The 15,147-nt window shown below is 33.5% G+C and overlaps 1 protein-coding gene across 4 annotated transcripts in view; it reads left to right on the forward strand.

Annotated features, from left to right (window-relative positions):
- Positions 1-5,039: 5,039 nt before the first annotated feature.
- Positions 5,040-15,147, forward strand: part of usf2l (upstream transcription factor 2, c-fos interacting-like) — a 29,061-nt gene continuing 18,953 nt past the window's right edge. For 2 of the 4 annotated variants that reach the window (XM_021467040.3, XM_073926777.1), the window contains exons 1-5: positions 5,040-5,093; positions 5,378-5,433; positions 10,127-10,234; positions 12,204-12,343; positions 15,010-15,097. In XM_021467040.3, coding sequence (XP_021322715.1) covers positions 10,197-10,234; positions 12,204-12,343; positions 15,010-15,097 — 266 coding nt within the window. In that variant the 5' untranslated portion in view covers positions 5,040-5,093; positions 5,378-5,433; positions 10,127-10,196. The remainder of the gene's footprint in view (positions 5,094-5,377; positions 5,434-10,126; positions 10,235-12,203; positions 12,344-15,009; positions 15,098-15,147) is intronic. The other 2 variants (XR_012392573.1, XM_068214262.2) reach the window with 1 other exon arrangement.

The raw sequence follows: 15,147 nt of genomic DNA on the forward strand, positions 1-15,147 counted from the left end.
AAAATTATATTGTAATTTAGACTTTTTATTTTTTGACAATACAACATAATTTTGTACTTCAGAAGAGTAAAAAAAAAACGATATGCTGTATCCCAAGGGTGCCCTAACATCAGGAGAGTTCCTAATCAAACACACCTAGCTTATCAAGCCCTTATTACAGTGATCACCAAACTTGTTCCTGGAGGGCTGGTGTCCTGCAGATTTTACCTCCAACCCTAATCAAACACATCTGAACTAGCTAATCAAGGTTTTACTAAGTATACTTGAAACATCCAGGCAGGTGTTGAGGCAAGTTGGAGCTAAACCCTGCAGGGAAACCAGCCCTCCAGGACCGAGATTGGTGACCCCTGTCTTATTAGATATACTAGAACAGGGGTGGGAAAACTCAGTCCTGAGGGCCGGTGTCTTGCATAGTTTAGCTCCAGCACTAATCAAACACACCTGAACAAGCTAATCAGTGTCTTCAACATCACTAGAAATCTATAAGCGTGTGTTTGATTAGAGTTGGAACTAAACTGTGCAGGAGACTGCCCCTCCAGGACTGAGTTTGCCCACCACTGTACTAGAAACTTCCTGGCAGGTGTGTTGAAGCAAGTTGGAGACACTCTCCAGGTCACTGGCTCTCCAGGACCAAGTTTGGACACCCCTGCTGTATACATACTGTATATAAAACGAGTTTGTTATTTTCTGACCAGTTCTGAAATTTAGCAGAAATGTGGTCAGACCCTTTAAAACAGGGGTAACCAATCTCGGTCCTGGGGGGCCGGTGTCCCTGCAGGGTTTAGCTCTAACTTGCCTCAACACACCTGCCTGGGTGTTTCAAGAATACCTAGTAAGGCCTTGATTAGCTAGTTCAGATGTGTTTGATTAGGGTTGGAGGTAAAATCTGCAGGACACCGGCCCTCCAGGAACAAGTTTGGTGACCAATGCTTTAGGTTAAAATCAAATACTCAAATCACAATTTTATTTCTCTATTCCTGATACTAAACTACATTCTTAAAATACCATTTTTATCTAGACATGAAATTTAATATTTCAGTTTCAGTACACTGCAAAAAATGCTTTTCTTACTTAGATTTTTTGTCTTGCTTCTAGTCCAAATATCTACAAATTCTTAAATCAATAAGCATTTTCTACACAAGCAAAACATATTGTCTTGTTTTAGGAAATAATATGCCAAAATGAAGTGAGTTTGTCCTTAAAACAAGCAAAATAATCTGCCAATGGGGTAAGCAAAATAATCTTGTTTTTCAATTTGTGATATGATTATTTTGCTTACCCCATTGGCAGATTATTTTGCTTGTTTTAAGGACAAACTCACTTCATTTTGGCATATTATTTCCTAAAACAAGACAATATGTTTTGCTTGTGTAGAAAATGCTTATTGATTTAAGAATTTGTAGATATTTGGACTAGAAACAAGACAAAAAATCTAAGTAAGAAAAGCATTTTTTGCAGTGTAATATATATTTGATAATTTCTGTCCTCTGATGTCAAATGTTTCAGAATCAAGTCTCTTAATTCTTAATTCTCATTCATTCATTCATTTTCTTGTCGGCTTAGTCCCTTTATTAATCTGGGGTCGCCACAGCGCAATGAACCGCCAACTTTTATCCAGCAAGTTTATACTTCCAGCTGCAACCCATCTCTGGGAAACATCCACACACACATTCACACACACACTCATACACTACGGACAATTTAGCCAACCCAATTCACCTGTACGGCATGTCTTTGGACTGTGGGGTGAAACCGGAGAACCCGGAGAAAACCCACACGAACGCAGGGAAAACATGCAAACTCCACACAGAAACGCCAACTGAGCCGAGGATCGGACCAGCAACCCAGCGACCTTCTTGCTGTGAGGCGAACGTGCTACCCACTGCACCACTGCATCGCCTTCTCTTAATTCTTAAAAGATATAAATAAATAAGCCAATGTTTGCAGTAAAAGTAAATATATTTAATAATATAATAGTTTTCTAAATGATCGTATATATAGTTGAAGATTTCTTTCAACACATTTCTAGTTTTAATAGCTCATTTCTAATCACTGGTTTATTTAATCTTTGCCATGATGACAGTAGATAATATTTGACTAGATATTTTTCAAGACACTTCTATACAGCTTCAAGTGACATTTAAAGGCTTAACTAGGTTAATTATGCCCACATACCAAATATATCTGGCCCAGATCTGGCCCATACAATCAGCTTTTGCTTGGCCCACATGCCGCAGTGGAGTACATGACTGGACCAAGTCTGGCTTCCAGACAAGGGCCAAACGTGGACCATATCAAGTCTCAGCCAAGTTAATACCACACAACTGAGCCTGAACTGGGCCAGATATGTTGGTGTGTCACAACTTCAATTGCAATGAAATTGATAAATGAATCATTGTGCTTTAGGTGTGCTATGGGCGTGCTTTTACTCGAAGCAACATGATTGTTTTTTTCTTTTTTTTTTTCTTTATTTGAAAATAATAAAAATGTATTTTAAATGTGGGTCAAGAATCAAGATAGGCCAAACTCACATGGCCCACATATCAATTATTAATATCTGGGACAAATACTACAATTTACATTTGGCCCATTTACTGTGTGCCACCTTAAAGACGGTGCCACCTCTGCAGGGCCGGATTAACCAATGGGCCTTATGGGCACAGGCCCAGGGGCCCGTGCGCACTAGGGGCCCCTGCGAGGGGGAAGAAAAAAAAAGACAATTTCGGAGTGTCTTTTTTGGCTAATTGCAAATAGCGCAAATAGTTGGAATAAGCTATTCAGGGTTTACGCCCATCGATGCCTGATTGATAGAGACAACATGAGTAAAGAGCTGCTAATTATTACAGCTGCAGTAGCGCACCTTGTAAGGCGCACGGCATCATCTTTTGACGCGATTAATCAAAAACTCGGTTCGAATCCACCATCAGCTGAACTCGTGCTACATTTTTTTCTCCCCATTACATATCAGATTGGAAATATATTTATTTTTAACAGGAAGGAAACATTTTTTAAAAATAATGCAAATGTGATATAAAGTCACAAGTGTCTGGTGGGTATTTAATAATGTTTAGCCTTATTATAGGTGCCTCCCTCTCTGCAAAAACTATATTGCTCAGACAACTGTATTTCCTCAGAGCAAAAAAATCGCGATCACATATTAATATTATTATTATATTTAAACTGCCTTTTTTTCTTTAACTAAACAGAATGCTGTATTTGGTCAAGCGCGGAAAAGTCAGTTTTGTAATAACCCGCACTAAACTGAGCGGACTTTAGTGTAACGTTATATCTATCATAGATCAAAAATGAGTGGACAAGTGGATTTAGCAAACGCGTGAGAAAGAGGAGAGGAGGCATCTTTATTGAGGCATTTTCCATACACACCATCTTTAAACAGACCCATGATCAGGAGAATGAGGGTACAGAAAAAGACGTTATGGTAACTTTAAATGATGAAAAGTTAGCATTAACCAGGCGGAGGAGGCTACGGCAGCGCAGCGCGGACTGGATTCATCGTGTGAGAGACAGACAGAAAAGGAGAGAGAGAGGGAGAGAGAGAGAGAGAGAGAAAGGCCCAAAAGAGGAGAGAGACGGGAGAGAAGAGGTATAGTGTGTGTGATTTCGGATACTTTTAGGTTTATTATCAAGTCTTCATCACGAGAAGAGTAGAGAAAATACAGGGAGAGGAGGAGACTCAGATTTATAGAACTCAGATTCATAGAACTGGATTGGAGAAGCATTGTGCGTTATATGCCATAAAAAAAAAAAAAAAAAAAAAAAAAAAAATATATATATATATATATATATATATATATATATATATTGTTTTATTAGTATTTTTATTCAATGCTTTGAAAAATAAGTTAAATCTTTGTAGACTATAAATACATATGTACTATATATCATTTATTTAAAAATTATAGATTAATTTTATTTAAAAATTATTATATTATTCTTATTTTTTTAATTCAACTATAGGGGTGCGGCCAGGTAGGGGGCCTTACAAGACAAGGTGCCCAGGGGCCCCTGAGTTCTTAATCCGGGCCTGCACCTCTGCCAAACCAGGGCCATGTTTGGCCCACATGCTGTATGCCAGTGCCGGATGAATGCTTGCTGTGCCAGATTTATGCCAAATCTGGGCAAGAATTTATTGCTACTTGGTTGGTAATTAGGCTAGTCATTGAATGACTGTGATTTTGTTCTGTAGACAATCGAAATATTGCTTGTGTAACCCTGCCGGTCCTATGCCACCCAACCCGCTCTGAGCTGGTATCAAACCGGCGACCTTCTGCATGGGAGTCGGTTATTCTACCAAGGGGGCTAAAGACCATGGCCTCTAGCGTGTGTCGCCAGAGCACCTTTAGAGGTCAGAGGAGTGAGGTTTACCTGCACAGCAGTTATTAGCTTGCCTCCGTTACACCCATACCCCTAAACCTCACTCCCATCCGGGTCACGGCACCAACATAACCCCTCCAGTCCTACACCACTCAACCTGCTCCGAGCTGGGATCAAACCGGCGACCTTCCGCATGGGAATCAATTGCTCTACCAAGGAGGCTAAAGACCATGGCCTCTAGCGTCTGTTTACCCGCACAGCACTTACTAGCTGGCCCCGGTTACACTTAAGGGGGCTAATGATATTGACTTTAAAATGTCTTTTAAAAATTAAACAAACGCTTTTATTCTAGCTGAAATATAACAAACAAGAAGAAAAAATATTATTGGAATTACTGTCAAAATTTCCTTGCTTCATTAAACATCACTTAAGAAATATTTAAAAAAGAGTAAATATTTCATATGAGGGCTAATCATTTCCCCCTCAACTGTATTTGTGTGTGTGCAGGATAAAATATTAAAAATATTACCATTTTATTGATGGATTTATGATTGATTTATTGATTTCATTTATTATCACACTCCAGTTCAATTGGTGGCAGTAATGTTGCACATCCCGATCGATTTGTAAACCCCTTAAAAGCAGAAGAAGCGGACTCTCACATGACTGCAGTGTTTGTCCCCGTGATCATCTGTGAGAGAGTCAGAGCTCTGATGGATCAGCTGGAGCTCAACTCAACTCACACACACTTCACTCAGGTAATGCATTACACACACACACAAACACAAAAACACACACTGCAATGCTTTCCCACAGGTATGAGAAATGTTTCATGCATGCAGGACTTTACATGCACTGTACGTTTGAGAAGGCAATGATTAAATAATAATAATATTAATAATAATAATAATTAAATTTGATTTTGTTGATGCATACTGAACGTTTTGGCTACTTTTCAGAGTACAACAAGTGGGAAGTTAAATAAAAAGTTGATGTATTGTTCTAGGTAGTTGGTTTTATATTGCATGTTTATATGCCACAGGAGCAAGACGTTTATCTGGAGTCGCAAATATCAAGAATTTGGACCAACAGCTGAAGGTATGTTTGTTATTAAGTTGTGTTCGTCACATGATGCTTCATGCAATTGATCAAGACATTTGTTCCACGATGCATGCTGGATATGTTACAGTTCTCCTATCCTAGAATAGTGTAATAAAGCAATAAGATCTGTTGTTTTTATTATTTGGGTTTCAGTGTGATGTGCTGTAATGTATATTTTAACCCTTAACTGTCATCACACTTATTCAGTTTTGCACACTTAATAGTGATATATCATAGGCACTTATTATTTGTGAAGATGGTGGCACTGTCACCTTACAGTTGGCATATATGTGTGGAGTTTGCTTGTTCACCCTGTGTTGGCGTGGGTTTCCTCTGGTGTCCAAACACATAGGTCAATTGATTACACTAAATTGGCTGTAGTGGGTTGCAGCTGGTAGGGGTGTTGCTGTGTAAAACATATGCTGGAATAGTTGGCGGTTCCTTCCACTGTGGCGACCCCTAATAAATAGGGACTAAGCCAAAGGAAAATGAATGAAAGGATTTTTTAAGATAAGTTCAGGTGTAGTCAAAAGATGTACTGTGTGTAGGACAGGGTTAAACATATTTTATGTTTTATTTTATTTCTTCATTATACATTCTTTTTTATGGCATAATATTAATTGAGAGACTTTTAGATTACTTATTGACAGGTGGGCTTCCTGTCAGGATCATCAGAGATAAGTCTTTATTACATACGGAAGCCAAACATTGTGAGAGGAAGATAAAATCAATGTCATTGACACAGAATGTGTCTGTCTGTATGTTTTCCTGTATAGTTTTTTTTTGCTTGATATTTCCCAATTTCACATAGTGGAATGTATATATATTATATATTATAAGGTTAACTCATTTATTCATTCTTTTAATACAAATTATATATTTGTAATTTTTATATAATAATAATAATAATAAAAACAACAACAATAATAATAATTATTATATTTTATATTATTTTTCATTTTTACTTGAATTGAATTGTTATTTGTTATGCAGTATTTGTTACATTGCCTTTAATTTAATCTTATCATTAATAATACAGATTAAAACATTGTGTTAATTTATTTTTTAGTTTTAATATAAAATATATTATTAAACATATATTTGTAGCTTTTAATAAAAAAAATATTAAATATACCAAAGTCTTTGACTGTCTGTCCAATATAGTGTATTTTTCTGCATAATATTTGACAACTTCACATTTTATATAGTGAAATATATTATATGTTGTATTATTCAATCATTTATTTATTATTTTAATGCAAATTATATATTTTAAAATAATATATTAATATATTATTATTATTATTAATATTATTATTATTATTATTATTATTATTATTATTACAATAATATTATAATATAATATTTTATTAATAATTAATAATTATAATATTAATATAACAATAACAACACTACTATACTACTACTACTACTACTACTACTACTAATAATAATAATAATAATAATAATAATAAGAAATAACAAATTATATGTTATTATTATTATTATTATTATTATTATTATTTTATTATTATTATTTTACATTTTTATTTGAATTGTTATTTGAATCGTTATTTGTTGTTATTTATTATTTATGTAGTATTGGTTGCACTGCCTTTAATTCAATCTTAACATTAATTATACAGATTAAAAACATTGTATTAATTTATTTTACATTTTTAATATAAAATATATCGTTAAACATTTATTTGTAGTTATAAATAAAAAATATGATTCAATATAATCTAAATCGAGTAATGCTTTTTTGATGCACTGCCTTTCTTTAATTTATACTTAACAACAGTAAATATACTGAATTAAAAGTAATAAAAGTATTAAAGTATTACATGAAATAAATAATGTATTCCTGTAATATAATAAGAATAACTACTGATAATAATAATAATAATAATAATAATAATAATAACAACAATAATAATAATAATAATAATAATAATAATAATAATAATAATAATAATAATAATAATAATAATAATAATAATAATAATAATAATAATAATAATATTAAATTGCATTATCATTGGTATAATATTAATAAAAAGGCCAATCATCTGGATGCATTGCAGTTATGAAAGTATAGGAGAGAAAGTACTTGATTATCATGCTAAATAATATGACAATGCCAAAAATCCCTCTTTTTTCAACTCTGATTGCACATTGCTTTTATTTTTATTTTGCATGTCGTTGTGTTGAGTGTCACCCATTAGCACTGGCAGTCATGTGATTGTAATCTCTGGCTGGGATTGGCACTGAGTCGCTGTCACATGTCAGTCAGGAGGCAGGTCACATGACAGATAATTGAAGGAGCGAGGGGGGGAGGGAGCTGATGTTAAGGGGTTTTTACAAATACTTATTCTTTGACTGAACAACTGTGTCCTTATAGACCTTTAAATTAGATCATGCACAGCTCTCTGCATCCACTGGATGGATGATTATTAAGGGGATGAATTGAGAAATTCAACCTGGAGAAACTTCCATCTGCAATTTATATAGAATTATGACATACTTCCCATATATCAGGGCATATAATAGCAGCAGTCTGTCTTGGTTTGAATGTAATGTAGTGTCATGGCCAGGGGCCTAGTGGACTATCTAAAAGTGGGAGAGACAGCTGTATGAAATCCAAAAGTTTACATTCTTAATCACCTGTTTCTAAATAGGCTGTCTCTAAAAGTAAGGGGGACGTATCCCCCCCGGTTGCTATATGCCCCTGGTCATGTCCACATGTTTATGTTCGTTTGGTTGCTTGATTCTTCTATCAGTGCATGGATATGATATATATAATCTTAAAAGTGTAAATATAAAGATGCACTCAAATCAATTAAACTAATCCATCTGAAAACCTTGCCCTTTCTAAATATTCTATGCAAAAAAAAAAAATAAAAACAAATAAATAAATAAATAAAAAAGACAATTTTTAAAATTTAAATAAGGAAGAAATGTCGTTAGTATTTATATCTATAATATATATAATTTATGTTATTGAAATATATTTTGTTTAAATATTTTTTTCATAACTATTGTTGTTATTCTACTGCAATTTTACTAAAATATTATTATTATTATTATTATTATTATTATTGTTGTTGTTGTTGCTATAATTGTAGTAATAATAATAATTGTTGTTGTTGGAGATGTTATTGTTATTATTATTATTATTATTATTATTATTAATAATAATAATAACAATAATAATAATAATAATAATAATAATAATAATAATAATAATAATAATAATAATAATAATAATGCTTATTATTATTATTATTATTATTATTATTATTATTATTATTATTATTATTATTATTATTATTATTATTATTATTTTTGCTGCATCAAAGCCCTCTAATTGAGATATGAGATTTCATTAATCAATAAAATCTACATTATGGAATGCAGGGGTGACACACTGGCTCAGTTTGCATGTTCTCCCCGTGTTGGCGTGGGTTTCCTCTGGATGCTCCGGTTTTCCTCACAGTCCAAACACATATGCTATAGGTGAAACTAGATTGGCCTTAGTGTATGTGTGTGAATGAGAGTGTATGGGTGTGTCTCAGTATTGGGTTGCAGCTGGAAGGGCATCCACTGTGTAAAACATATGCTGGATTAGTTGGCGGTTCATTCTACTGCGGCGACCCCTGATGAATAAAGGAACTAAGCTAAAGGAAAATGAATGAATGAATCATAGAATGTGTTTCCACAGTCATGGTAAACCAAAAAACATAAAATAATTCACACATCCACTGAAAATGCATAGTTTAGAAAACGATATGACATTGGTCAAACAGTATGTGATAAAAATAACAATTAGTCTGTAAACAAAGTTCCACACAGTTCATTCAGTTTGACCCAGCACAAATCGGTTAAGGTAATGTAACAAATTTAAGTGGATTGAACATAACAAAATTAAGTTGACCCAAACAAATCTCAAGAATTGTGTTGTTTCAGTCTATTTTAGGTAAGTAGTTTGAATCTAAATCAATCTAAAAATCTATATTTTATGGCATTAATCAATTAATGTTGGAACAACCTGAATGAACTTTGCGGAACCCAGCATATTTTTGCCACAGCCACATCACCCTGCAGCCCAAAACGGGTTACTCACTGAAGCCAAGCAGGGCTGAGCCTGGTCAGTACCTGAATGGGAGACCACAAAACTAGGTTGCTGTTGGAAGTGGTGTTAGAGAGGCCAGCAGGGGGCGCTCAAACTGCAGACTGTGTGAGTCCTGATGCCCCAGCATAGTGAAAGGGACACTATACTGTCAGTGTACCCCGTCTTTTGGATTAGATGTTAAACCAAGGTCATCAAAATCCCATGGCACTTCTCATTAAGAGTAGGGGTGTAACCCTGGTGTCCTGGCCAAATGTCCTCTATCGGTCCTCACCGATCATGGCCTCCCAATCATCCCCATCCGCCGAATTGGCTCTATCACTATCTCCAATCCACATATAGCTGGTATGTAATGAGCGCATTGGCCTTGTTGTCCTGTTGTCAAGTGGATGCTGCACACTGATGTTAGTGTGGAGATACCCCACTCATGATTGTGAAGCGATTTGGGTGTATGGCCACACACTATATAAATCCACACATTACATGACATTACATTATTTTTTTTTTAAAGCAACCCCCCCCCCACACTATTAATGTCTCTGTGTTTTTCTTCTTCAGGGGACGTATCAAGCGATTCAGGTCTCAGATCAGCATTTGGAGGGTAAAGGTGAAGCCGGAGGGCTGGTTAATGTGGTTTCCACAGCCAGACTCACTGGATCCCAGCAGGTATGAAATCAGCACATCTGTCACTATATCGAACAGCATCAGAACCAAATGCACTTGAAGGGACAGAACATCAAAAATATGTTTTTTCATTTAACCTGATAGATCTCATGTACAAGGGTGACATGGCCAAGAGCCTGCAACACACAACTTATGAAAAAAAATAAAATAATAATAATTATAATAATAAATGGGCAGCACGGTGGGGCAGTGTGTAGCACTGTGGGTAGAACAAAAATAAATGTATAATTTGAAAAGTTTTATTAAAAATAAATGAAGAAAACATTTAGAAATACAGACATAAAATTAAAATCAAATTAAATTAAAAAATGTAATAAATTAAATTAGAATATGTAATGAATTTTTTTAAAATAAAATAAAATAAAATAAAATAAAATAAAATTAAATTAAATTAAATTAAATTAAATTAAATTAAATTAAATTAAATTAAATTAAATTAAATTAAATTAAATTAAATTAAATTAAGCAGCACAGTGGCGCAGTGGGGAGCACAATTGCCTCACAGCAATAAGGTCGCTCATTTAAGTCCCGGCTGGGTCAGTTGGCGTTTCTGTCGGAAGTTTGCATGTTCTCCCTGTGCTGGCATGGGTTTCCTCTGGGTGCTTTGGTTTCATCCACAAGACCAAAAAAACAAAAAACAAAACATGTGGTATAGGTGATTTGGGTGTAGGCTAATTTGTCCGTAGTGTATGTGTGTGTGAATGAGTGTGTATGAGAGATCTGCTGCGTAAAACATATGCTTGATAAGTGGGCGGTTCATTCCGCTGTGGCAACCCCTGATTAATAAAGTGACTAAGCCGAAAAGAAAATGAAGGAACATATGAATAATAATAAATAAAAAATTAAGATAATATAAAAATACAGTTTAGTTGTTCAGCTATACCACATTACAATACATTAATAACACATACATTAAGAAATGGATCGTTGTTGTTTGTTAAAAAGGATAGAGCGAAAGATTTGATTGGGATGAGCTCAGATATTTTCAGTTCAGACTGAAGAGTATTCCAGGATGACGGTGCGGCATGACTAAGGCTCACCTCCCTATTTCAGTTCGACCCTGGGAACAGTCAAATGATAAGATTCACTTGAACCTAGAGCATGCGGGCTGTTTGACTTATGAAGAAGGGAACTTAGGTATAAAATGAAGATTTGCTTAATTTACTCACCCTCAGTTTACCTGTGATGTAGGTGAACCTTTCTTTCTTTAGGAGAACTTTAAAGAAGACTTTTAAACTGCGTTTTTACTGCACATCTATTTTTTTGCTGTGTGTTTAAAAAGCAAACAAATCAGATTTTAATTTGATATAATTATTCCTTTAAGATCTCAATTATTTAAAATTCATTATATCCTTATATTAAACATGAGTCGTATTCATCTCAGAGCAGAACATGACAACATCTCAGGGTAGTGATAAATATTGTATAAAATTATTCACCCTCCTGTTAATTTTGTATTCTTTTCTAAATATTTCCCAAATGATGTTGACCAGAGCAAGGAAATTTTTCACAGTATTACCTATAATATTTTTTCTTCTGGAGAAAGTCTTATTTGTTTTATTTCGGCTAGAACAAAAGCAGTTTTACATTTTTATAAACAAATTTTAAGGTCAAAATTATTAGTTCCTTAAAAACATTGTTTTCGATAGTCTACAGAACAAACCATCATAATACAATGACTTCCCTAATTATCCTGACTTTAACCTAATTAACCTTATTAGGCCTTTAAATGCCACTTTAAGCTGTCTAATATTATTTATTGTCATCATGGCAAATATAAAGTAAATCAGTTATTAGAAATGAGTTATTAAACCTATCATGTTTAGAAATGTGTTAAAAAATATCTCTGTTAAACAACTTTTTAAAATAATTTGGACATAACTGGACATGCTAAGTTTGTAAAATGTTTCATGCTTGTGTTCTCTCAGACTGTAATTGAAAACTCTTTCAGTAATACAGGCAGTCCTGCTGGAGACGAGAGCAGGGAAGAGGCACGATGTGGATATTTCCCAGCATCCTCTGTGAGCGAGGGATCGGCCAGCATCGTGTCCTTGCAGACAGCAGCAGATCACACATTCCCACAAACAGCAGGTCTGTACGGATTTGAGTTCTAGTCTACAGTTGAAGTCAGAATTATTAGCCCCCTAAATTATGAGCCCCCCTGTTTATTTTTTGTCCCCTTTTTCTGTTTAACAGAGATTTTTTTCAACCCATTTCTGATCATAATAGTTTTAATAACTCATCTCTAATAACTGATTTATTTTATCTTTGCCATGATGACAGTAAATAATATTTGACTAGAATTTTTTCAAGAAACTTTTATACAGCTTACAGTGACATGTAAAGGCTTAACTAGGTTAACTAGGGTAACTAGGCAGGTTAGGGTAATTAGGGAAGTCATTGTATAATGATGGTTTGTTCTGTAGACTATCAGGGAAATATATAGCTTAAAGGGGCTAATAATTTTGTCCTTAAAATGATGTTAAAAAAATTAATAACTGCTTTTATTCTAGCCGAAATAAAACAAATAAGACTTTCTCCAGAAGAAAAAATATTAACTGACATACTGTGAAAACCTCAGACTTCCCGAGGCGTTCTCAGGCCAGCCGAGAGACATAGTCCCTTCCAGGATGTCTTGTGTCTTCCCCGAGGCCTCCTCTCGGTGGGACATGCCTGGAACACCTCCCTAGGTAGGCGTCCAGGAGGCATCTGAAACAGATGCCCGAACCACCTCAGCTAACTTCTCTTGATGTGGAGGAGCTGCGGCTATATTCCAATCTCCTCCTGGGTGTCAGAGCTCCTCACCCTATCTGTAACCTATATAACTTGTATCTGTATCCTAGATCTTGTCCTTTCGGTCATGACCCAAAGCTCATGAGCATATAGGTGAGAGTAGGAATGTAGATTAATTGGTAAATCGAAAGCTTTGCTTTTCGGCTCAGCTCCTTCTTCAACACAATGGACCGATACATCAACAGCATTACTGCTGCCGCTGCACCACTCCGCCTGACAATCTCATGCTCCATCCTTCCCTCACTCGTAAACAAAGTTCCAAGATACTGAAGATCTATGTTTGGTGAATCCATAATTTAATTAAATTAATTTAATTTAAATTAATTTAATTTCATATTTTAATTTAATTTAATTACATAATTTAATTTAATTTAATTTAATTTAATTTAATTTAATTTAATTTAATTTAATTTAATTTAATTTTATTTTATTTATCTCTGGATTAATTTTTTTTTTCATTTCATATTTTAATTTAATTTAATTACATTTTTTAATTTAATTTAATTTAATTTAATTTAATTTAATTTTATTTAATTTTGTTTTATTTTATTTTTTTTATGAAAACTATACAGTGCTATTTTACATTTGTGTATTTCTTAGGGCCATAGTACTCCAAAATTAAATAAATAAATAAATTAATAAATAAATAAATGTTGAAATAGTTAAATCATTAAATACATGATTCACTTATTAAAATAATTACATAAATATTTGTATAATATTTGTTTTTATGTATAAAATATTACAATTATTTAATATATAAATTTTGTATTGATATATATATATATATATATATATATATATATATATATATATATATATATATATATATATATATATATATATTCATTTTTAATTAGTTTATTATTATATATAACTAAATATCTATATCAATAAATTATTTTACATATAACAAAAATATTTTTAATATTTTTTCTTTATTTATTAATTATTTTAATAATTCAGTCACCTATTTAATTATTTATCCTATTTTAACATTTATTTATTTCATTTTGGATAATTTTGCCCTCCTGAGAATACTGCTGAATCAAAAAGCCCTGTTTATTTCATATCAAGTGAGTTTAAGCAAGGCACAATAATATATAAAATAAAATAAAATAAAATAAAATAAAATAAAATAAAATAAAATAAAATAAAATAAAATAAAATTAAATTAAATTAAATTAAATTAAATTAAATTAAATTAAATTAAATTAAGGCTGTATGATGGCTCAGTGGTTAGCACTCTCGCCTCACAGCAAGAAGATCGATGGTTCAAGTACCAGTTGGGCCATTTGGCATTTCTGTCTAGAGTTTGCATGTTCTCTCCGTGTTGGTGCGGGTTTCCTCTGGGTGCTCCTCCACAGTCTAAACACATGCGTTATAAGGGAATTAAATAAACTAAATTGGCCATAGTGTATGAATGCATGTGTGAATGTTAGAGTGTATAGGTGTTTCCCAGTACTGGATTGCAGCTGGAAGGGCATCCGCTGCGTAAAACATATACTGGAATAGTTGCTGGTTCATTCCGCTGTGGCTAATAATTATATTAAACAAACGATATGACGTGAATTGTTGATGTATATGCAGTATAATAATAAGTACACACACACACACATTCAGAATACTTCATTCTGTGTGATTAGTTTTTCAAAAAAATTTCTCTACAAGGTCAAAATTTATTACTATATTTATATATGTAATATAGATATTACTATATGGTATTACTATACTTGTGAGGACATCTGGGTGCCGACACTATAAGTTATACAATATAAACACACACACATAGACACACACTCACTCTTTCTCTCTCTCTTTTGTATTATGAAATGAATAGATTCCCAGTGTGATTTCCCACACTCTTCATACATAATAATTTCCTAATTGTGTTATCAGGATAAGACTCTCAGCGACAGTAAATGTGATTTGACAATTAAGCATCTGTCGTCTCTCTCATTCAGGCCAGTTTTATGTGATGATGACTCCATCAGATGTTCTCCATTCAGCCTCTCAGCGGACTTTAGCTCCACGCACACACACATACACAGTGTAAGTAAAAATGAGACACACAAAACACGGCCTGTTTTTAAGTTGTGTAT

The sequence above is a fragment of the Danio rerio genome, chromosome 16, assembly GCF_049306965.1.
Source record: "Danio rerio strain Tuebingen ecotype United States chromosome 16, GRCz12tu, whole genome shotgun sequence".
Lineage (NCBI taxonomy): Eukaryota > Metazoa > Chordata > Actinopteri > Cypriniformes > Danionidae > Danio > Danio rerio.